General features: G+C 49.9%; 1 protein-coding gene across 1 annotated transcript; it reads left to right on the forward strand.

The window, feature by feature from the left end:
* Positions 1 to 20,303: 20,303 nt before the first annotated feature.
* Positions 20,304 to 22,124, forward strand: LOC147527700 (T-cell activation Rho GTPase-activating protein-like). The gene is made up of 4 exons (XM_086621874.1): positions 20,304 to 20,356; positions 20,524 to 20,719; positions 20,945 to 21,062; positions 22,090 to 22,124. The coding sequence occupies exons 1-4, from the start codon at positions 20,304 to 20,306 to the stop codon at positions 22,122 to 22,124; spliced, it is 402 nt and encodes a 133-aa protein (XP_086478000.1).
* Positions 22,125 to 24,391: the final 2,267 nt, after the last annotated feature.

Raw genomic sequence — 24,391 nt, forward strand, 5'->3', positions numbered from 1 at the left:
AGCAATAATTCATACAGCAGTTAGTGTAGCAGTTAGTATTGAGTGTTTAAACAATTAACTTGTTAGTATTTAATATTTAAACAATAACTAATATATACCTTCTTATGTGATTTTGTTAGTATTTCTATATTCCCTCTGTCAGCCCCCCCCCTTTTTATTAGATCAAGTAAATCCTTTTACTTGCATAAGTTTCCCGATTGATATAACACTTTGTGCACTGAAAATACACACACCAAACCCATATGTACAGCAGTGTCAGTAGCAATATTAAAGCAGCTGCAGCTATTAACAGTATTGTCACAGGATATTTTAAATGACTGAAAAATCCTGGAGCTGAAGGTGACCACCTGAAGAGAGCTTCCCAGCATCTATGCTCTCCATCCTTTTCTACCTTTTCACCATTTCCTTTTATCTCGTTTTGCATCACGATGAACTGTCACCAGAGCTCTTTGTTCTGCAGTGCCAGAGCATCCTGTGTGTCACTCTGGCGGTCAGCAGCATCATGAGGAATTTCGCAAGTTTATGTTTTTGCATTTCACAGAGATCTTAAACTAAGATAATCACTTCTCTTAAATAGGCACACCCCGCTCCTTACCACCATATTGACACGAATCAAAGGAACATATTTCACAATCCCTCATTTTCTTTTTTGATGGTATTGATTCGTGTTTTTGTTTCCAATCGTGTCAACACTTGCTGAATAGGTGTCGGTCCCTTGGCTTCTTTTGTTTTTATTACTAACAGGGAATGAGTTTTTCCTTTTTGTGTTTCCGAATTAACAGGTACTGCAGATATCTGCATTCCCTGTATAGCCGAATGTACTAGCCTAATGACACAAGGTATCAAACATGGAATTATTAACAATCCTCCGAATATTCCTAGTATAACTATTCCAATTTTGGTTAGCCAATCACCATTCACGAAATTTCCAAAAAATCCCCCTAATTCTCCTAGATTGATTCCATTCCAAGTTTGAACTGGGACGTGAGCTACTTTTTTCATTTCCTTTACAAGTTCATCTATAACTTTTCCGTCATCATCAATTGCCAAACAACAATTACTAAGATTAAATTTTCCGCATACACCTCCTTCTTGTGCCAACAAATAGTCCAAGGCTAGGCGATTCTGATACAAAGCCGTTCTCATTTTGGTTTGTTGTTTAGCAATTAATCCAAGTGCATCCCCAGTTTTGTTTACTATTATCTCCAGCACTGCTTGTAATCTTATTATCCTATTCAGCATATATATTGGAGTTCTGTAACCCCAAGATCCATCTTCTGCCCAGGTGGCTGGTCCATAATAGGAAATAATTCTTTCAGGTGGCCATTCATTATCTTTCCAATTCCCAATTTGTAATTCTCGTTTTTGGCGCATTTCTCTTAACTCAGTAGCTTCTGCATATACCTGAACTCCCAATTGCTCTCCCCGACTCATGGGTAACAGAAAGAAACCGGGTCTTATAGTTCCCAATATGCAGGATCCTGTCCAATTTTTTGGCAAATATGCATAGGCTAGTTTGCCACAAATCCAATAATGTCCTTCAGGAGTTTTCCACCCGTTTGGTATATTTGTCCCAACAGTCCAATTTCTAAATCTCCTATTCATCTTTAGTGGGTTTCCCCACTTGTCCCACTTATTTCTTGTTTCATTCCATAAGTATCCCCCTTCACATTCCAGGTTACCTACTTGCCTTCCACCATCTTTTAAATTTTGCCAACAGCTCTTTCCAATTATACTTGTTTGGAGTATCCATTGTTGCTTTCTGTTACCTTCTGTTGTAATGTTTTCAGTCTTCCATATTCGGGGATCACTTATGTTACTTTCCATAGCTTCCCATGGCCACCTATCACCTTGATTTGTTCCACCACAAACATAACAGTTGGTCACATGTAACGACTTAGCAATGTTTTCACCAAGATTCACAAATAAATTCTTAGTCATTGTGGGAATTTCATATTTCACCCCTGTTTCCATTTCATGATAGAATGAATTAAAGAGTAGCTGGTTTTTTACTGGTTTTCTAGTCTTTTCTTTATATTCTATGAACAAGCTGATCCCAGGGTCCTTTCCTGAGCCATCAATCTTTAATCCCAGTTCCGCTCTCTGTTGTTTCCATTTGCCTAGGTTTATGAGAGTTAAGGTAACAGGATTGCAAGAGTGAGCTGTACAGTTGGGTAGAGCTTTTTCTTTGACAATTTTTGCTTCAAGGCCTGTTCCGGCACAGAGTTGAGGCCATCTCCAGCTAGAAGCCGTGCTCCAGCAGGCACAGGCCCACATTCCACCTCTCCCCCATACATGATTCTCACAAAAGTATGTATCCCTATCTATACTTTCATATCTGTTGGGATGACAATAAGAGGGCCTATCCTTAGATCCAGGGCAAAGGTATTTTTCACAATTGCTATAATATTTTCTCCACCTTAAATCACCACAGTTGGTATAGCGGTCCTCATCAATGGCGGCACAGGCATCAAAAGCTATCGATACTGAGGCGTTTAAATTGGTTAGTTCTTTACTTTTTCCAAGTAATTTTCCGTCTTTAGAGTTCGTCTTTACTTCTATCCAGTATAGATATGGGAGCTCTTTTGGATCATAGCATATAATTTCGTTCTCTTCCTTACATAAGGCATACTGGGTTTGGTTATGAATGCAAGTCCCGATCATTCGATCTTTACAGCCGCAGGCAGGGTGGTACACCAGGGTTTGAGAGCTTACCCGCCCCCTCCTGGTAGTGACCACACATTGATTGCAATTGTTTGCTGCAGCCTGAGTCAAGAAACTCACCCCAAATAGGGTCAGAAGAGGTCCGGTAAGGGCCATAGTGGCCGGCGGTCATAGCCCGAAGGGGTTGCAGCCCTCGGCAGACCTTCTAAGCCGCACCACTGATTCCCTATCCGGTCTTGCCCTCTTCTCACTGGGTTATGCCACCGGATGAGTTCTTGTCGGTTATAGCGACAATTATTGGTTTCGCACTGGATACACCAGAAGCTTAGGCTATTATGTAAATATTGTTTTTCTTTTCTTGTCCCTCCGACCTCACTGGGAACACTTAGTTCTGATAAATAGTCAACACTCTCCACACAATGTACAGGCACTAATACCAATCCCTTAAAAAAAAAAAACTATTTTGGGGTATTCCTCTCATATATTCTTTTTTTTTTTTTTTTTTTTTTTTTTATTTACAGGGGCTACTACAAAATTCCCACAAAAACTTATCTCATATTTTGCAATGAAGGTTTTTTAAGTCCGTTTTATGATCAGCTTGGTGTCTCCCGGTTCAGATGTTATTTTCCACTCCTTCACTGGACCTTTCACTCGCGACGCGTGTGTCCATCCTTTTTCAGCAGTTCGTACAGCTGTTTCTGTAGTTAACAAGACAAGAAAAGGTCCTTCCCAGATGGGAGATAAGGTTTCTTCCTTCCATGTTTTTATCAAAACATTATCTCCCGGTTTTATTTGGTGAATTGCAAACCCTAAAGGTGGTGTTTGAGCTATCATTCCAATTTCCCTTAGCTCTTTCAATCTTTTTCCAATAATGATTATATATTTTTGAATACTATGATCCTCAATTGCTTTGTTTCCCAAGGGCATTCCTTGAGAATAAGGCATACCATATAACATTTCATATGGTGATAATCCAGTTTCACTGTGTGGTTTTGTCCTTATATTTAAAAGTGCCAAAGGTAAGCACTTTGTCCAAGGCATTTGAGTTTCTATCATTAATTTAGCCAATTGTTGCTTTATTGTTTGATTCATTCTTTCTACTTTCCCTGAACTTTGTGGATGCCATGGGGTATGGTATTCCCATTGTATGCCTAATGATTGACATAATAATTTTACTATCTTTGAGGTAAAGTGCGTGCCCTGATCGGAATCAATGCACTGGATTATCCCATACCTAGGTATCAGATGTTCTAGTAAAATTTTCACTACCGTCTGTGCCGTAGCTCGTGCTACAGGGTAAGCTTCTACCCATTGTGTTAGATGATCCACTATTACCAATAAATGTTTTATCCGTCCCACCTTAGGCAATTCTGTAAAATCCACTTGTATTCTTTCAAAAGGTCTGTAAGCTGTTTTTCTTCCTCCCACAGCTATTTGTCGAAACACCCTTTTATTTATCTTTTGACAGGTTAAGCAACCTTGTGTAATTTGTTTTGCTGTTTCAAAAATTCCAATACAGCCAAATTGTTTAAGGAAATGATCACTTAATGCCTTTGTACCCCAATGTGTTTGTGCATGCAAGCGTTCCAATATTTGTCTGGCATATGCTTTTGGCAGCATTTCCCGTCCATCGGGCAGTGTCCATTTCCCTTGCTCTAATTTTACTCCTATCTTTTCCAATTTTGCTTGTTCTTCAGGGGTAAACCTTTTTTCTTTCTCCCTTGTTTTTTCTTCGTCACTTGTGTCTTTTTCAGTTTGTGCTACATAAATTCTGGTAGTTTGAGTCCTTAAAGCTGCCTCCTGTGCCTCCTTATCAGCTAAGTTATTTCCTCTGGTTTGGTAATTTAATCCTCTTTGGTGTCCTCTCACATGTACTACTGCTATCTCGTTTGGTTCCCTTAATGCTTTTAAAATTTTTACTATTAATTCCTGATGTATTAGATCTCTCCCTTGAGTATTAATTAAGCCTCTTTCTTCCCAAATTTTTCCAAAGGTATGGACTACCCCATATGCATATTTAGAATCTGTAAATACAGTCCCGCTTTTTCCTTTCAATAACTCCAGAGCCCTATATAGGGCATACAGTTCACAAGCTTGGGCTGACCATGATGGGCTCAGAGGTCCCGATTCTGCTAGCTCTAAATCCTTATTGATAATTGCATATCCTGATTTCCTCTTCCCTTCCACTACTCGGGAGGAGCCATCTATAAACAATACTCCTCCTTTGTCTAATTCAGTATCTCTTAAATCTGGTCTCACTTTAGTCTGGGTTTCAATTACTTCTAGACAATTATGTTGTAATTCCCCTGATGGTTCTCCAAACAGGAATTGTGCTGGGCTTTGAGCAGAGGTCACCCTCAGCTCTAAATCAGGGGAGTCAATTAATATTGCTTCATATTTCAGGATCCGACTATCTGTTAGCCATTTTTCTGCTTTTTGCTGTAACACACTTCTAACATTATGCAGTGTGTATACCTTTAAAGGAGCACTAAAAGTAATTTTTCTGGCTTCTTCTATTAACAATGCTGTGGCAACCAGAGCTTGAAGACAAGCAGGCCACCCTCTGCTTACAGGATCTAATAATTTGGAACAATAACTCACGGGTTTTCTCATTCCTGCCCAGTCCTGGGTAAGGACTCCGTATGCTGTCTGATTTGATACATTAACAAAAAGATAAAAAGGTTTTTCTAAATCCGGGAGGCTTAACACAGGTGCTTGAATTAAGGTCCTTTTTATTTCTTCAAACTTTCTGTCATCTTCTGTAGACCACTTAAGTTGGTTGTTAGTCAATTTTTCATATAAAAATTTTGCTTTTTCACTGTAACTTTCGAGCCATGGTCTACAATATCCTAATAGTCCTAATATTTGTCGAATTTCCTTTTTAGTTTGTGGGGGTCTTAAGGATAAAATTCCAGATACCCTGTCAGGATCTAACCTTTTTTTTCCCTTACTTATCCAATGTCCTAGGTATTTCACTTCCTGTTCTACGAACTGTAACTTTGATCTGGATACTTTCAATCCCTTTTCTCCTAAAAAGTTTAACAATTTAACTGTGGCTTCTCGGGTTTGTTCTTCAGTTTCTCCTGTTATTAATAAATCATCCACGTATTGTATTAGTTTTGTCCCTCTTGTTAATGTGAAATTTTGTAATATTTTTTCTAGAGTTTGTCCAAATAGATTTGGTGATTCTGTAAATCCCTGTGGTAGCACAGTCCATCTCAATTGTTGTTTTCGTCCTGTTTCAGGATCCTCCCATTCAAAAGCAAAATAGTCTCGGGATCCTTCATCCAGAGGACAAGCCCAAAAGGCATCTTTCAAATCTATTACACTATACCAAGTATATTTTGGGGATATATGACTCAGTAAAGTATAAGGATTTGCTACTACAGGGAATTTGGTGATGGTTCGCTGATTTACGGCTCTCAGATCTTGTACCATTCTATATGACCCATCCGCTTTTTTTACAGGAAGGATGGGTGTATTATGAGGAGACATGCATGGTTCCAGAGTTCCTTTTTCCAAAAGTCTTTCAACAACAGGTTTTAATCCTTTTCGACCCTCCATGGGTATAGGATATTGTTTGATTCTAATCGGGCGATGTGGATCTATTATTTGGACACTTATAGGGTCCATTTCCACTTTTCCAGTGTCCCCTTCTTTGTACCACACCGAAGGGTTAATGGCTTTTTCATCTTCTTGTGTCAGAGTATATAATTTGATCTGCAATTTGTCTCCTTGGCTTTTAATGCCCAGATTTAATTTCAAAATCAAATCCCTTCCTAACAAATTATGTTCTGCTTCAGGGAGCAGAAGTAAGTCATTCAGGCATATTTTTTTTTCTGTTTCTATTTCCACATCTTTTAAAACAGGTACTTTAAAAGGTTCTCCTTTTGCCCCTATTACTGTCATACAATTCTTCCCTTTTTCTATTCCTTTTGGCAATTTTCGAATAGTTGATTTTTCAGCCCCTGTATCTACTAAAAATAGAACCTCTTCCTTATGGGGACCTACTGTTAATTTTATCAAGGGCTCTGTTGATGTTGAAGTCCCCAGAAAATACAGCCCCTGACACCCCTATTCTTCCCTAAACATTTTTTTATCTTGCTCTTGCTTATGGCAGTTTTTTTGAACATGTCCCTTCTTGTTACAGTAGTAACAAATGGGAACTGTGAATTTTTTTTCAACTGACTGCCTCCGGGGTATGTTTTCTAATTTCTTTACTTCCCCAGACAGGGCTTTATTCCTCTGACTTTCTCTTATCGCTGCTACAAAGATTTTTGCTTTTGCCGCTTGTCTTTCTTCATCTCTTCTAACATAGACTTTTTGGGCTTCCCTAAGTAATTCCTCTAATCCTCTTTCCTGCCAATCTTCTAATTTTTCTAATTTCCTTCTTATATCCTTCCAGGATTTAGCTACAAATTGTGTTCTAAGTAATGCGGTCCCGGCCACTGTATTCGGATCAATTCCTGAATACATTTGTAGGCTTTTTCTTAGCCTCTCCAACCATTCTGTTGGAGATTCATCCTTCCTTTGTTGTTCATTAAATGCTTTATTAATATTTTGCCCTCGGGGAACCGCTTCCCTTATTCCTTGTATGATCAACGTTCTCAGATCCCTCATGTTTTGTCTCCCCTGGGGTTGTTGATGATCCCAGTGGGGATCCACATTAGGCCATTTCTGGTCTCCCGGGGGTCCTGCTTGATTTTGTCTTTCCCAAATTCTCATTCCAGCTTGTCTAATCATTCCTTTTTCTTCAGCAGTAAATAAAATCCCTAAAATGGATTGTATTTCTTCCCAGGTATAGGTATTAGGACCTAGGAATTGATCCAATTTTTCTGCTACTTCGAGGGGATTATCCAATAGGGTTCCCATTTCTTTCTTAAAATTTCTTACGTCTGTGGTATTTAATGGGACTGCTACGAACCCTATACCCCCCTGATTGCCTCCGAGAGGGACCTCTCGTAAAGGGTAAAAAGAGGCTCCCTTGGATACAGCAATCTTACTTCTTGTACAAGCAGCCGGGGGTTTTTCCAGCTCCGGTGCTGTCGGTGGAGGTGGCAGAGGTAGAGACCGTTCTGATGGGGATATTACGGCCACCGGGGGGGAAACCACCACAGGAGGCGGATTGTTAAGATATGGTGGCGGTAAATTATCCAGCGGCTCCCATTTATCGTCTCCTTTTTTTTCTTTGCTTTTATCTCCTTTTTTTTCCTCGAACTTTTTATCCGTTTTTAATGTAAGTATTGGGGCTGAAAAAGGACCTGGAGTCCTGATCCATAATTTTGCATATTCGCTTTCCTCCTGACTGAAAGGTTCTTTTGAATTAACATATATATTTAAAGCTTCGCAAATCCAATCATCAAAGGATCCAAAAACGGGCCAGAAAACATGTGGCTTTAAAGGTTTTTTTGGCCATGTAATCATACAATAGTGAACTAATTTTGATTTGTCTTTTTCTTTTAAGGGGCCCCTTTCATCCCAATTTCTGATCATTAGTCCTAATGGACTTTCTACCGGTATATCTGGTAATTTGCTCCCTTTTTCCTGATCCTGGGTCTTTGACTTGTTTTGACCCATCTAGGAATTTTACTGTGGCAATTCCTACAGCCCTTGGTTGCTGGTATGAATGTGTGGCAATTCCTACAGCCCTTGGTGGCTGATATGAGTGTGTGACAATTCCTACAGCCCTTGGTGGCTGATATGAGTGTCTGGCAGGGGGTTAATGATCTATCACCCACCCACGAGTCCTATAGGAATCGCTTCGGTCCTTCACCGGCCAAGTCCCTCGCGGGAGATTGGAACCGCGGTTAGCAGACCTCCGCACTCGCTTCGGAACTACGTTCCGTCTCAGTCACACTCTTACACACACACATACACACACAGGCAACCGTATCCCACCCAACCGAACGATCAACGCCTTAAATACTTACACCTCCGTCGTCTTCTCACGACTCCGTCATTCGGATTGTCGTTCGGGATATAACCGAACGGTGTACGCACGGTCGGTTCGGGATTGAACCAAACAGTATACGCACACCACAATCACACACGGCGTTACTCACAGCTCCGCTGTCTTCGTTTGGGATTATACCAAACGGTCGCTCGGGTCTGCGCGCAGAGAATTACGGGCAAAACAAAACTACTGAAGCCGGCAAGGGAGCTGAGCTCGTATAAAAATAAAATTCTTTGCTTGCTTCTATTCAGGTTCAGGATGGTGTCAGTCCCGACCCAACCCGATCAGGAGTCACCAAAAAAGTAAACGGTGAGGCGCCTCTCCTAGATCAGGTCAGATTTCAGGAACTAAGACCATCCCGGACGAGCCCCCAATTGTGATAAATGAGCGAGTCCCAAACAGAACTCCAATCAAAGTTTACAATTTATTAAGCGAATAAAGGCAAGCAAACAGCGCTGGGTGCGCCGGGAGTCTCCGCTCCACCAAGACGCACACCCGCCGTGGCAGTTTTTCTTGTATTTATACAAACATATTCATAGCCCCCCCAAAAAGGTCAGTTTTTTCCCATGAGATCATTTCTATAGTCCCCGCCTCAGGATCCGCCTCAGGCTCCTCCTCGACACGCCTCCTGATGGTCGTGGGCCTGGGTCTTCAGGATGAAGGCCGGAGGTCTTCCTCACGTGGGCAGGGGTCTTCAGGATGAAGGCCGTAGGTCTTCCTCACTGTGCACTTTTCACCTCTTCTCTAAAATTCCCGATTTGGCTGCGTTTGCAGAACCAAACCGGTTCCAGCCTGGTCCGTCCTTGAGTGGACATCTGGTTGTAGTTCTTGTTAGTCCTTATCTTGCCCACATAGGCTAGTTTTTGTCTCCCTTCCTCCCTACAGATGTGTGGGTCCTGAGTTACGACTTTGCTGGCATCTCTCTTATCTCTCTCACCAACCTCCTCCCTGGGCAGCCAGCAGGGACTGAGACTTCACACTTTAATTAAGGCAAGCAATAATTCATACAGCAGTTAGTGTAGCAGTTAGTATTGAGTGTTTAAACAATTAACTTGTTAGTATTTAATATTTAAACAATAACTAATATATACCTTCTTATGTGATTTTGTTAGTATTTCTATATTCCCTCTGTCAGCCCCCCCCCTTTTTATTAGATCAAGTAAATCCTTTTACTTGCATAAGTTTCCCGATTGATATAACACTTTGTGCACTGAAAATATACACACCAAACCCATATGTACAAGCAGTGTCAGTAGCAATATTAAAGCAGCTGCAGCTATTAACAGTATTGTCACAGGATATTTTAAATGACTGAAAAATCCTGGAGCTGAAGGTGACCACCTGAAGAGAGCTTCCCAGCATCTATGCTCTCCATCCTTTTCTACCTTTTCACCATTTCCTTTTATCTCGTTTGCATCACGATGAACTGTCACCAGAGCTCTTTGTTCTGCAGTGCCAGAGCATCCTGTGTGTCACTCTGGCGGTCAGCAGCATCATGAGGAATTTCGCAAGTTTATGTTTTTGCATTTCACAGAGATCTTAAACTAAGATAATCACTTCTCTTAAATAGGCACACCCCGCTCCTTACCACCATATTGACACGAATCAAAGGAACATATTTCACACCGGGCCGGGGCCCGGCGCTCACCGGCGTTTGGTGTCGGTTCTGCGGGGCGGGCGGGTGCGGGGGGTGTCGAGTCTGGGGGCGGTGCCCGTCTCGGTGGGTTTTTCTTTCCCTCAGCGCCGGTGGGTTCCATCTCCCCCCCGGACCCTCTGGCGGGGGGGGGGGGGGGGGCGGCGCACTGCGCAGGCGCGCCCCCCCCGCCGCCGCCAGAGCCCCTCCCGCGGGGAGCGGGCGGCGGGTCCCGTCACGGCGGGTTCCGTCACGGCGGCCCCGCGCTCAGCGGCGGGGCAGGGCGGGCGGCCCGGGGGCGGGCGGCGAGGAGCGGCCGGCGCGGAGGTAGGCGGGGGGCGGGGGCCGGGGTCTCTGGGAGAAGGTTCGGGTTTGGGGCCGCTGGGATTTTCCCTCTTCTCCCGCCGTGCGCAGCCTCTGCCCCCCCCCCCCCCCCACCCCGTGTCCGTTCGCTTCTCAGCCGCGGTGGGGCGGGAGGGGGCGCGCGCGCGGCGGGCGGGAGAGCGAGTGAGTGAGAAAGGCGGGAGCGGGGCGGGGCGCGGGGCTCGGGGCTCGGGGCTCGGTCACGGCGGGGCAGCGACTCGGCCCCGGGCACGGGCCGCGCGGCGCCGGGACCGCCCGCTCGGGCCCGGGCAGCAGCCCGCAGGGCGCCGCTGGGTCCTAAAGTCGCTCCCGCCGTCCGTCCCGGGGCGGCACCGCTGCTGCGGGCGGGAGCGGGGCGCGAGGAGGGGGGTCTCGCCGCGAGCGGGTGTCGGGCAGGGGAGGGGGAGCGCGGCGGGGGCACTGCGAGTGCTTGGGGGGGTTCGGTCTCGGGGCCTGATGCCCGAACAGCCGGTGCGATTGAAACGGAACTTTCCCAGACTCGGTCTGGAGTTTTGGAAAGCGCCGCTCTTTATGGCAGCGCTGGGTGCGCGGGGGATTCCTCCTCCTGGCGTGCACCGCCAGATTCTGGGCAGAGAATTAGTTACACGCTACGGTCACACATAATTCATAACATATTTACATATGCTTGGTTAAAAAAAAATTGGTTAATTTTCTCTTGCTTTACACGTGAATTCCTTCGCACGCTCAGTTCTCTCCTCCGCCCCTTTCTTTTGGGTCTGGGGTGTATTTAGGGCAGGTGGTCCGTGAGTCGGTGGTCGCGATCTCCCCCTGCCGGAATTCCCTTTCCCCCAAATCACTGCATGTTCACAGCTCTGAAAAACATGGGAACAAAGTTTAGGCAGTTTCTGGGACGTTCCCCTCAAGGGCAGACAGTTCTGGATAAAGAGTCTCCCTCTCGGCAGCTCCAAGGATGCTCATCTTGTTGTGTTCCCCCTTCATTGCTGGCTGACAATTCCCCCCGTTTCTTTATCCTTGTGAATTCCTTTGCAAAAGTCCCTGTTGTTCCTATTTCAGAACTGTGAGTGGCGCCCAAACTCTTCTAGTCAACTGGGTTCATTTGTACCAGAAGATAAGGTTTACAATTGTTAATATTGTTACTGCTACCAGTACTACAAGTATTAATAAGTTTAACACTTTAGCTGCCGATGGTGAATACCCTACAAAAATATCCCCCCAATGATGTTCTCCATCTTTCTTCACTTGTTCCAGGACGTGATGTATTTCTTCAGCGTTGTGATGGACAGTTATCAGAGGGTTTTCTGTTCATTTCCTTGGGCTTGCTTCAGCAATCTTCTTAAGTCTTCATGTTGCACCAGTCTTTTCAGCAACGCTGAGTTCGTTCCAGTAGGGGCAGGCAGCAGGTCACGAGACAACGTATAGTTAGATTTCAGTCATTGATAAGATGTGATGGGAGCTAAATAAGTAAAATCACGTCCTGTGGTAGTTACAAAATTACAGATACAAAGGTTAGAGTGGTCATTCATATTTCTGATAACTTCCTGTAATTCCATTTTAGTAGATAATGTTCTCATGCAAACACAGCCATTGCCTATATATACAAGTACAGTTTTAGGTTTTTTGTCAGGATGTATCTCAAAATGACAAACGTTCTGTTCAGTGTCAAGACAAATACCTTGAGCTCTGATGGTATTGCTTTCACAAATGAATCCTTGTTGCCCTTGCACAACACGTGCTGGTGCTGATAGTTTGCCATTTATTCTCACCCTTTCGTGCCCACGCTCTCTGTTCTAGCAGAAACAGTACGGTTCCGTTGGGATTCGATCCTAACGCAGGGATGAGGTGTGTAGTATATACTGAAGCATTGTGTGTAGTTAACACAAAGGCTGTGACCATATTGTTGTTGGGATCATAAGTAAAATTAACTAGCCACCGCCAAGATTGGAATGTTTTCGTTGTCCCAAATCACCTTCCGAATTTTGTTGGGTAAGGTGCCTTCTTCACCTTCCCTTATAATCATGGCTGCTGTGAATTGGATCCACAATTGAGCTTGGATGCAACTGAGAGCTAAAGAGACGTTGTTTTGGGCTGCACCAAGTGCGTCTGTAATGAATGATGCACGGGGGATGGTTCCTCCAAATGTGCAGGATCATACATATTCATCAAACGTGCGTGGAATCGTACATATTCATAAAATGTCTCTGAAGCCGTACATATTCAGTGGTATTCCCTTAAACTATTAAACTCTGTTCAACCCTTGGATCTACCAGCCGTGCTGAGCACCTGTGGGGCTGTGCCCTGTTGCTGAGGGCATGACCAGCACCAGAGTCCCCCCTGGCTCCTGGCTCACCCCTGCTCGTGCTGCTCCCTGGCACCCACGCAGCCTGAAGCACAACGCCCGGTGCACAGAGCCCAGCTGTCTTCTGCTGCCAGTGGAGTCCCTTCGTCCGAGTGAGCGGCTCGTCCTCTTCGTTCTCTGCTCCGGGTCTGCCATGAGCTGCAGTGCCACTGGAGCAGGGGTATCCACAGCCCTGGTTTGCCACCGAGGTAAGGAGACAAAGTCAGCATCCTGGGGTTCCATGGGTGTCACGTTATGACACAAGGTCAGGTCAACAGAGGTCAGGGGACCAGTCTACCGGCTTCCCAAGAAAGACGAGACCCTGGTACCCGACCTGCCTGCCCCCCTGGGCAGCCCACTAAGTCGGAGGGTGTTCGCCTGTTCAGGGACCCCACAGGCAGCGCAATGGGACAAATCCCTTATAGCAATTTTGAAGTTGCCAGAAACATATTTTGTGTATATATATATGTATATGATAAATTTTATTACAGATGCTCGTGACAGGATACAGATTCAAAGACAGCCGGTGATAGGGACTGACTGCAAAAACAGATTTGATGTCGAATAATATAAAACCAGAACTGATCAGTGATAACACTAAATAGCTGCAAGGTGTTAGTAAGTAAATGCACATAACACAGAGCTCTCACCCAACAGGCGTCCCAGCTGGGGGCGGGGAAGAGCGGTCCAGCCCGCTGACTGATCCCAGACGTTCCGATGGAGGGCTTCTCCCCGACATCCCCCTTCTCTTTGCCATTTTATACTATTTCTTTACTTTTAGGTGGAGCTCAGTGACTCTACTCATACATACTTAATGATGTTATAAGGAGCAAAGTTCAGCTTCAGAACAGGATTTCACCATCACTGCTGAGGCAGTAGTTGGGATCCACCTTCCTTGATGGTAAATATGTGGTTATCTTCGCTGGGCGTTCTTTATCCATGCTAACAGGGATGAGCCGTGGTGCCTCCGTACCACTCTGTTCCCCACGTCACGGATATTGCGCATTCCGTCCGACTGGACGCAGGCCTTGTCCGTTCTAAGTGCGTTCTGTTCCTGGGAGCAGCAACTGTGTCTTATCTCAAGGCTGCTCTGATATCACAGCTCATGTTAAAACGTAAGCTGAACTTTGGGGGACAATGTTCTCCCATTCCCCCCCCCCGCCCTCCCCCTCCAATTTCTGTTATTTTTCCACAATGGGGATGTGACAGAAGATCTAAAGATCAAACCAGAGGTATAATTTGTGATGGTGGATGTGAATCCGTATTTCACATAGATTTCTTCTTCGTTCTGGGCAATTTTTCCTCTTTTCAGGCCTGCTGGTTGAAGACTCATCCGTGAAGAGATGGCTCAGGACCACACCAGGGCCAGTGGTGCTGCTTTCTGGATGATGGGGTGGCACCAGGCAGAGGAACAGGTTGCCAAATGCCAGGGCTGGGTATGCGCGCACCGTCAGGGTCACCCCTGCCTGGTTTTTCCCAGCGAAGCCCCAGCTGATGCTGGCCCCGTGCTGCAGTGCTGGGCCCGAGGTGCAAGGAGCTGGGCATTTCTGTGGGTACTGTGCCCTGCCGGGCCCTGCTGCCGGCTGCCCTGGGCTTCCCCGTTCTCTCCAGCTCTGCTTTCTGCCGGCACCAGGGGCACAGCAGAATGACTTGCCTACTCCCCACAGCTGTCCTGACCCGTGGCTGTAGCTCGTATGTGGTGTCCGCATCCCACAGCTGATCTGAGGGTGGCAGACGTGTTCTCGGCGTGTTCTGGATGCTTCAGGTTTGAGTGTCTGCTCGTGGTGGTGACTTCATGAGGTCCTTTGACACGACGTGTGCCTAGGGTGAGGCTCGTCATCCGTGATGGTGGATGTGAATCTGTATTTCAAATAGATTTCTTCTTCGTTCTGGATTTTGGGGGGGGCAATTTCTTGTCAGATCTAATTCGATCATCCTTGGTTTTTCTTTTTCATGTGGCTGGCAAAGAGCTCATAGGAAGAGCAGGAGAAGGGTCAGTGCTGCTGTTTCCATGTTGGTCGCTTGCCCTGGAATCATCAGGGTTATCTTCCACCTGCGCTTTCTTTGCAGGCGTCTGTTTAAGCCGCTCGCCTGGTTTGTGACGGATAGCTTACTTCCTCGTGCTCCTCACCAGTGCCTCAGAGGCGTACCTGTCGTTGTTTGTTTGATTTGCTGTGCTTGACTTCAAAAGCTTATTGTAGCACTTTGGCTTTCTGTCCTTCAAGGAAGTCTCTGGGATTTGTACCCAGGAGTGAGATGTCCAGAAAGGACTGTCCTTGTACACTGCTGTCAGCCTTCAGTCCTGGAGAAAGGTCTGGTGGTGGCGTGTGCTTAACGGTAATGGGACTCAGATGCATCTGAACCGGACAAGCTTTGCCCCTGCTGCTGACATGCCTGGGGGATGATTCTCAGCAGGTCGTAAATAGTCTGCTCTGCTGTGCAATTGCAGTGCTAAGTAACGATTTTATCCAAGAACTCAAATTCCATCCTAATCCGTTAAAAATTGTATTTCTCTAGCTTTCCTGCATGTTTTGCTGAAGTTCTTGAGTCGTTTCTTCTAATTTTTTTAGTAAGTCCAAGTCATGTTCTACATCTTGAGTCACATTTGGAATGTGTGTACAATGATCAATTCCATCTTACTGGTACCCGCAGACCCCGTGCTCTTGGAGTAAGAGCAGATCTAAATCATTCTATTTTGTAGAGTCATTTTCAAAGTGGCTTGTAGTTGTCTATTCAAATCCTTAAATCCCTTTCTGGTTCTATTTGCCAATTTTTCTGCCTGACCTGTTAGTTGATATATCCAATCCCTGTTTCTATAGATTGCCAAAGGAGTCTATAAAGATTCCGGTGCCCAACTAATTTTTACCCCTGATGAAGGTTCATTCCATTCTTCATTTATTTCTGACCTTTTTGTTCGTTCCAATTTCAAGTTTTCTAGAGTTCCTCTGAAAGGAGCCTTTTTCCAAATCGGACATAATGTTGTCATGCCTAGAGTTATTTGCTTTACTTTGCCATCCAGAGGTAAATGTGTTGTCCAGGTTTCATCACTCATTGCCCAAACCAAGTGTCCTGGACTTTGGATGGAAGATTTTTTACGGCTGAATATTGTTCCTCTTTTAGAAGTATAGGTATCGGTTAATACGAGGCTATTTTTAAGGCCTTGACAAAGACATCCATATTTTAAAGCAGCTGCTAGAGGGGGGAATATCCTGGATTATTCTGTCAACAGTACTGCAATTCTGTATCTTTTCACATTTCCACCATGACACTGGATTTTCCTTTTCTGTTCCTCAGGAGTTGTTTGCACAACACCCGGTGCACGGAGCCCAGCTGTCTTCTGCTGCCAGTGGAGTCCCTTCGTCCGAGTGAGCGGCTCATCCTCTTTGTTCTCTGCTCCGGGTCTGCCACGAGCTGCAGTGCCACTGGAGCAGGGGTATCCACAGCCCTGGTTTGCCACCGAGATAAGGAGACAAAGTCAGCATCCCAGGGTTCCATGGGGATGTGACAGAAGAGCTAAAGATCAAACCAGAGGTATGAGTTCTGATCTAAGTGACAAGTTCTCTCAGAATAGACCCCATCGAGCACAAGGTTTTCCTTTCACCTTTGGCTCAGGACAAAGGCAAGCTGTTGTCTTTCTTGGCAGAAGAACTGGCAGGACAGGGGCATACAGTCTCGATGGGTAGAGAGACGGGTCGTCTTTTGCTGGAGTGTGAGCTGCGACAAACCCCTGGGAGCTCTGAGATGGTTTGTCCTGCAGGGTGGTGTAATTGTACAGACTTGACAAGGGTGTCAACCTGATCCCAGGTTTTGGTGGCATCGCAGGCTGGCACGTGCCAATCTCATGTCAAAGTTCTGCGAGTCCTGGCTGCATAGTCTGGAACGACAACGTTTTGGAACTGCAGCACTGCGTGTTTCGGTTTGCCATGTTGAAGGAGGATGTGCTGTGTAGTGGAGAGACGAAGGCTCCCGGGTGCTACGGGGAGCTCTGAATGCTGTGCAGGATGTGGGAAGGATGGAATGCGCTGTGGATTTTAGTGAACTGGAGAAGGAAACTGGGCAGGTGATGGCACGGGACACGAGAACGAAACAGAAAAGGGGCTGCTGCGCCAGAACTGTGCAATAAACGTGCAGCAGCCAGGCCATGGCGGGTGCCACGCCGAGCGGTCCGGGGGCGGCCGCGCACCCTCGGGGCACAGGAGGCTCCGGCCGCGTGCTGGGCTGCAGGAGGCCATGCTGGGGGAAGCCCCGCCCCCTGCCCGGCAGGCCCCGCCCCCTTTCCGTTGGCTCCGCGTGCCCGTTGGTCCGTTGGAGTCGGCAGCCACCGCGGGCAGCAGGAGGGAGCTGTGCGGGCACGGAGCCGCGCCGGGAGCAGCCAGGGCTGTTGTGGCAGCACCGGGGCGGCACCGGCAGCAGCCCCCGCTGCCCATCCTCGCTGCGGCCGGCCGGGCCGCCTCCGTGCTGCGCGGCGAGGGCCCTCCTGTCCTGGGTGGGATGGGCCAGGCAGCTGCTGCTGCGGCTCCAGGTGGGCTCCTCCCGCAGCTCGGGGACGCGCGGGCACAGCCGGGCGCCGCGGCAGCGCCTCGCTCATGCCGCCGCGCTCTGCTCTGCAGGGAGGCGCTCAGCGAGGCTGAGGCGGTGCTGAGCGCGGACGTGCGGCTGACCCGGGGCCGCGGGAGGAGCGAGAGGCGCCTTCTCCTCCTCCAGGAGGAACTGGTCGTCGCCAAGTTGCGGTAAGAGCCTGCGAGCCCCGCTGCCTTTGCCCCAGCCCGGCCCCCCGGGGCAGGGACACCCCGGCAGCAGCCCCGGCACTGTGATGCTGGATGCACCCGTGGCCGTCCCAGTGGACAGGGGGACCCCAGGGAGGCCACCTCCAGCTCCCGCCTGCCTCTCTTCTCTGCAGATGTGGCACCACCGTGCGCCCTCAGCTCCGCCTGGCCCTGGACCGGCTGTGGGTGCTGAGCGTCGGGAAGGAGGCAGCGGGGGAGGAAGAAGAGGCAGAGGAAGACAGCGATGAAGAACCTCCATCATCCTCGTCTGGTCCACAGGCTCCTGCGTTGCCACTTTTGGGTGAGCTGTGACACCACGTCCCATGGTTGGGCAGGAGAGGTTCCAACCATGCCCATGTCATCCTGTGAATGGCCTCTGCCCTCCGTGCAGCGCCTGGGCAGAGAGCAGGCAGGGATGGATGGATGGATGGATGGATGGATGGGTGGGCGGGTGGAGGGCATTCCCTGGCCACCCCATTTCTGGTCCCCAGGAGGGAAGGGCAAAAGCAGTTGCTCTGGCAGGACAGAGGGAGCCAGGGTGTGGGCAGCACCTCTGTCCTGCCCCACGGAGCTTCCACCTGCCCCTGTGCCCTTCCCCATGGGGTAGGTCTGTGCAGGCACCTGCCACTGCCCAGGGGCTGGGGGTCAGTGGGGCCTGACGCTGTTTCTCCTCTCTTTGTGCAGCTCACGGGCGCTGAAGAAGCTGTGGGTGGGCATGTTGCTTGAGTAAGCTGCAGGGATGCTCCAGGCACAGGTGGCCTGGGGAACATAGCTCCCCGGCTGCGGCTGTGGGCAGCTCTCGGGCAGAGCTGCCTGACAAGAGAGAAGAGGCAGCTTGGGGCTCACCCAGCTCTCTCCATGTCCCTTCCCAGTGCGCAGGACACCAGACAGAGCACACAGAGCACAAGTGACCCAGTTTCCATCCATCAAACTCCTGGAGAAGGAGCTGAGCCGCTGCCATGCCATGAGTGTCTCTCTGGTCTGGGCTCTGTCCCCGAGCACTGGTCCTACAGTCGAGGATGAGAGGCATCGCTGCTCACCTTCTTCCACTTCCCCTCTCTTGCCCAGTGGAGGACATTCAGAGCCAGGAGCCTGGAGAGGATGATTGAGGGGCAGGCAGAGGTAAGCATGGCTGCCTTTCATCTGCCTCCAGCTGTGCTGGGCGGCCCGGGATGTGCGGTGAGTGGGGTGAGCTTGTGCGGGAGGGTCCCACCGTGCCACGCAGGGATGGGAGGATACCAGGCATGCCGGCATGTCCTGGCTGGTGTTGCTGGGACAAAACTGTCTGCTCAGGGCAGAGGGCCCAGGAGGGCAGAGGGTCCCAGCTCTGCTGCGCTCGGACTGCTGGTGCCAGCTGGCAGCTCGTCGGCAGCCCTTTGTGCTGTGAGGCTGCTAAGCACAGCCTGGTTCTTGCAGGATGGTGCCAGGCAAGGGCCTCCGCCAGCCCCATCTGGAAATGGAGAGCGACTTGGCCACTCACCAGGTGGGTTTGGGGAAGAAAGGCAGCCTCCTGCAGGCGGTGGAGCTGCGCTCACTTGTCCCTTGAGTGTCGCCGTGCAGGCTGCGCACCCCAAGGGAGGATGTCACCTGGAGAAGCAAGGGCACCCGCTTGGCAGCAGCCGCTGGACGTGGATGTGTGGGGACACGGAGCCTCTGCTGCTGCCCAGAGCTTGGAGGGGGACAGGGCGAGGGCTGGGCAAGGCTGTCGCGGTGGCACGCCAGCGCTCAGGAGCCTGCGAGCCAGAGCTGCTGAGCCGGAGCCGCGGCTCCAGCTGCTGGCTCCCTGCCCGTCCTGCCGCACCGCTCAGCACCGTGCTGCGGGCAGGGCAGGGCAGGGCAGGGCAGGCTCCGGGGGCGCTGGCCTGGCAGGCTCCGCTGACGGGCTGTTTCTCCATTTTCCTTTGCAGCAGGAGGGAGCAGCGGGAGGAGGCGGTGGGGGCTGCCCTGGCCCTTTGCTCTGCGGCGGACCCCGGCCGCTGCCCAGGTGCCAGGGCAGGCGGGCTCCGGCTGTAGCAGGGCGCTCTTTGGGCAGCCCCTGGCAGCCCTCTGCGGGGAGGACGGCACGCTGCCCCAGCCCATCCAGGTAATCCAGCCTGGCTAGGGGGTTGCCAGCCCTCCGGATGCTCCAGAGAGGCGGTGGGTGTGCCCAGGAGCTCTGGGGATGGGGGACTGGGCTGTTCACCCCCAGAACACACTACAGGTCCCAGCAATTTCGCAGACAAGTAGCCGGATCTGGGGCAGTGCTCTGGGCACCACTGTTGGAAAGAAGCTCCTCAGCCAAATAACTGTCCTCCTGCCTCTCCTGCAGGAGCTGCTGGCTGTCCTGCAGCGGGAAGGGCCCACCACGGAGGGGATAATTCCACAGTCATGCCAGCAGGATAGAGCTTCGGAAGCTGCGAGAGGCCTTGGACCACAGTGCAGAAATTGACCTGGGAAGCCAGCCTGCACTGCTGCTGGGCAGCATCTTGAAGGTGAGTGCTTCCGAGCTGTGGCTGGAAGAGCTCCTGGCTGGCCCGGAACGTTCAAAGGCTCATCCGGAGCCCTTGGCATTGCAGGAGTTCCTCCAGAGCATCCCTGCCAAGCTCCTTGTGACAGAGCTCTACGAGGATGGCAGCGATGCAGAAGAGCAACAAGGAGGAGAAGATGAAAGAGCTGAAAGCGTAACCGTGGGTAGCAGCCTGCCTGTTGAGCAGGAGCCCTGGCTGCTGGCTGAGAGCCCCCGGGAAGTCGTGTAACACGGCCGCTGCCTCCCACCTGCCTTGGGCGAGTCTGGGCTATGGCAGTGGGCAACAACTGCTTTCTTCACCTTGTGTTCCTGTTCCCTCAGGGTGGCCAGGAAGTTGCCTGCAGCTGACCTCCTCCTCCTCAAGCAGCTGCTGTCTCTGCTCCACCATATCGGCCACAACGTGTCCACCAGCAGAATGACCTCCAGCAACCTGGCCATCTGCGTTGGGCCAAACCTGGTGAGTCCAGCCAACGAGGACCAGCTGCCACTGGAGGCCATGCTGGAGGTGACTGAGAAGGTACGCTCTCTTGAGCAGCCAGCTGCAGCCTTCCCGGCCCGTCAGAGCCTGGCTGTTGAGAGGTCCCTGGCTGCCTCCTCTCTGGAACAAACGCTGGCAGGGTGGCTGCCTGGAAGAGCAGCCCCACAGCCACAGCCTTCTGCGCAGAGGCGAGGGGCAGGAGCGGGAGAGGCTGCTTGCTGGTTTCAGGCAACTGGCTGGAGACCAAGGGTTTGGTGTGTGCAGGTGAACGTGCTGGTGGAGTTCCTGATCGACAACTGCCGGGAACTCTTTGGGGAGGAGATGGCCTTGCTGTCCAGTCTCTCAGCTGAGGAGTCACCAGCGCTCACGGATGGATGCACAGGTATGAGGAGGGGCTGAGAGTTGTCACAGCCTGAGCAGGCAGCTGGTGCAGGGCTTTGGGTAGGTTTTGCCACAGCCATTGTCCACTTCCCAGGCGTCACTTTGCTGCATGGGCTTTTGCATTCCAGAGCTGCCTTTGGGAGAGCAACGTGGCCCTGCAGGCGAAGCAGAGGTGAAGCAGCAGGTAAAAGCCTTCAGGGACGCAGCACTATCTCTGCCTGTCCTCCAGAAAGCAGCAGGGGCAGACACGGTGGTGGGATTGGGAAGGGCAGAGGTACGGCACCGCGGCACAATGAACTGAGCAAGTCTTTTCTTGCTCAGAGGGGGATTGCAGGCTCACTGCTGAATGCTGCCCCCTTCCAAACGCACTCCCGTGTGAACGTGGTGTTCCAAAGTGAGGCCCTCGGAAGAAAGGGCTAATGCCAACGAGCCAGAGGGTTCTTCTCTGTAGAGCTGAGGTAGCAATTTGCCAAACACTTGCTCACAGGTCCAGGGTGTCCCTTGCCCCCTGCTGACACCAGAAATTGAAAACAGAAGAAGAAGAAAGAGAAAGAAGACCTGGGCAGAGGAGAGGGAGCATCAGCCAGAAGGGAAGAGACAGAGACAGAAGACAGGTGCTACAGAAAAAGCAGAAAGATCCAGAACGTCAGGAAGCCCAGGTGTGTGGCAGGCCCTGCTGCCCATTTTCCCCAACTCTGAACACTGCTCTGAGCCAGCCCAACTCTCTGGCGAGGGATGGTGCAGCGCAGGGTTTGGAAAGAACTCCGTGGCAGCTCCTCAGCAGCTCCCGATGGAGCCCCGCTGCGTGGCACAGGGCCACTGTGCATCTCTGCACACGCACCGGTCTCTAAGGGCATCGCACGTGGGGACAAGGGGCCACAGCCATCCCAGAGTCCATGCCAGCAACAGCTCCCTCCTCTGGGCCATGAACAGCTCCTTGTAAGCGACGTTCCCCACAGCCAGGGGAACCTAGTGGTGCCTGGTCCTGCCTTTGTGGGTTATCAGAGCTTTTGTCTCTGTCGTTCCAGGTGCCGATTTCCTGTTAGTTGTTGAACTACTGTGACTCCTGGGCTCCTGCACTTGATGTCCACAATAAAAGAATATTTTCTCTCTTCTGACTATGTCTGCTGTACGATCTTCTGGACTAGGTAGAGGTTATTTTGTGATGAATCGTGGTGGAGGAGCCTGGGATCATCTCTTGCCCCAGGATCCTTTCCAGAAGGCATCAGGGCTGAGTTGAGAGGCTTTAGGAGTGAAGGCAAAGCGCGGAGTCAGGAGGGTTGAGGTTGGAAGGCATCTGTGGAGGTCATCTGGGCCAAGCCCTCTGCTCAAGCAGGGTATCTAGAGCAGGTTGCTCAGGACCGTGTCTCCTTGGGTTTTGAATATCTGCAAGGACAGAGACTCCACAACCTCCTTGTGCAATATGCGTCAGCGTTTGACCCCCCTTGACTGTAAAAATTGTTCTCGTGTGCAGGTGGAATATCATGTGTTTGAAGCGGTGCCTGTTAACTCTGGTCTTCTCAGCAGGAGCCCTTGAGAAGGGTCTGGCTTCCTCCTCTTCATTTCAACCGACGGTTGAAGAGAGTAACTCTGCCCTCCCTTTAATCCATGAGCTCTCAGTCAGCTCCTCATCCATGCCCAGGCAGAGCTCCATGCACTCCAGCTGCTCTGACACAGAGGACAACGCCTCCTCCCGTTCTCCCCTGCCTGTCCTTCCTAAAGAGCCTGTACCTTCCGTTCTGACACTCCAGTCACAGGATTCATCCCACCACGTCTCTGTGATGCCAGTAAGATCATAACCCTGCAGGTGCACACGCACCTCTAACTTTTCTTTACTCCCCATGCTACGTGGCCACCTGCTTTTGTGTAGAGGCATTGAAGTTGAGCCCCTGATGAAGCTGACTTACTGACTGGGGTGTCTGGAGTTCCTTTCTGCTGCTCTTCAGGTGCTCAGCCTGTCTTGATGGAGCTTGATATTATCCCCCTCCCCTGTCAATCTAGTTTAAAGCTTTGTCAGTGAGCCCCACGAGCCGTTGTGCACAGACCCTCGTTCCCCGTTGAGAAAGGCAAATGCCATCTGGTGCCAGCCAGCCTGGTGCCGTGTGTGCCACCCCATTATCGAAAACCCCAAAATTGTGATGGTAACGCCAGCCACTTTGTCTGAAGGAACTGATAATGGATTAAACTGATTTGTCCCCACGCCGAGGCTGTTTGCCCGCGGCCGTGGCTCGTGGGTGATCCCTCCCTGTTCTCATCTCAACTCTCAGGCCTTTCCTTACGTTTTTTCTCCGCTCCACCCCACTGCGGGGGGAGGAGTGAGCGAGTGACCGCCCGGTGCCTTAGCAGCTGGCCGGGCTAAACTGTGATGATAAGTTTTGTTAATTTTGCTCTGGAAACAAACAGTTTTTACAGACGAATGGAATTGGCTGTAAGTTATGGACATGCCAGGGGCGTTTGCCACAGCCATAACAGAAGCATTTCTGGAACATGGACAGTGACATGGCTGTAACTGAATTTCCAGTCATAGTAGTTATCCATCAGCCTTGGAACGCTGCACAATCTCATGAGTGACGTCTGTCTGTTGAGGGGCAGGGGAGAGGTGCTCGCTGACGAGAATGTACCGGTCTGTACCGTTGGGTATCGGAATGGTTTAAGGATGCAGCGTAACGTGTGTTGGTGAGCAGGGATTTTAGTAACGAGAATGAGACACAAAGGGGTGGTTAGAAGATGTATAAATGTATTAAATCACGTAGAACCTGAGCATGACGCAAGTGGCGTGGGATAAGGGGTGGAGATCGTGTTGGCTCTGGCTGGGACGGAGTTCAGTTTTTTCCCAGCAGCCCTCACAGTGCGGTGTTCTCTGTTGGCAGCGAGGAAGGTGTTGAGAGCACAGCAGTGTTTGGGCTACTGCTGAGCATCTAGGCTGTCCCTCCAGCATCCCTCCCAGAAGGCTGGGAGTGAGCAAGAGGTTGGGAGGGGACAGCTGACCCAAACTGACCAAAAGGATGTTCCATACCGTAGGACATTGTGCTCAGCATCAAAAACTAAGAGAAGGGAGGAAGGGGGTGGGCGTTAGTCATCAAGGCGATGGCCAGAGCAACCACTACGCACCCTGAGGCCCTGCTTCCCAGGGAGTGGCTGGCTGTTGCCTGCCGATGGGAAGTACAGAAGAAATCTTGTTCTGTGTTTCCCATTGCTTCCGTGCAGAGCCTTTGCTTTTCTTTATTACGCTGCCTTTATCTCAACCCACGAGATCTTTTTCATCTTAATTTCTTCCACCCTGTCCTGCTGAGGAAGGGAGTGATAGAGCAGCTGGGTGGGCACCATGTG

The sequence above is a fragment of the Tauraco erythrolophus genome, chromosome 16 (assembly GCF_009769465.1).
Source record: "Tauraco erythrolophus isolate bTauEry1 chromosome 16, bTauEry1.pri, whole genome shotgun sequence".
Lineage (NCBI taxonomy): Eukaryota > Metazoa > Chordata > Aves > Musophagiformes > Musophagidae > Tauraco > Tauraco erythrolophus.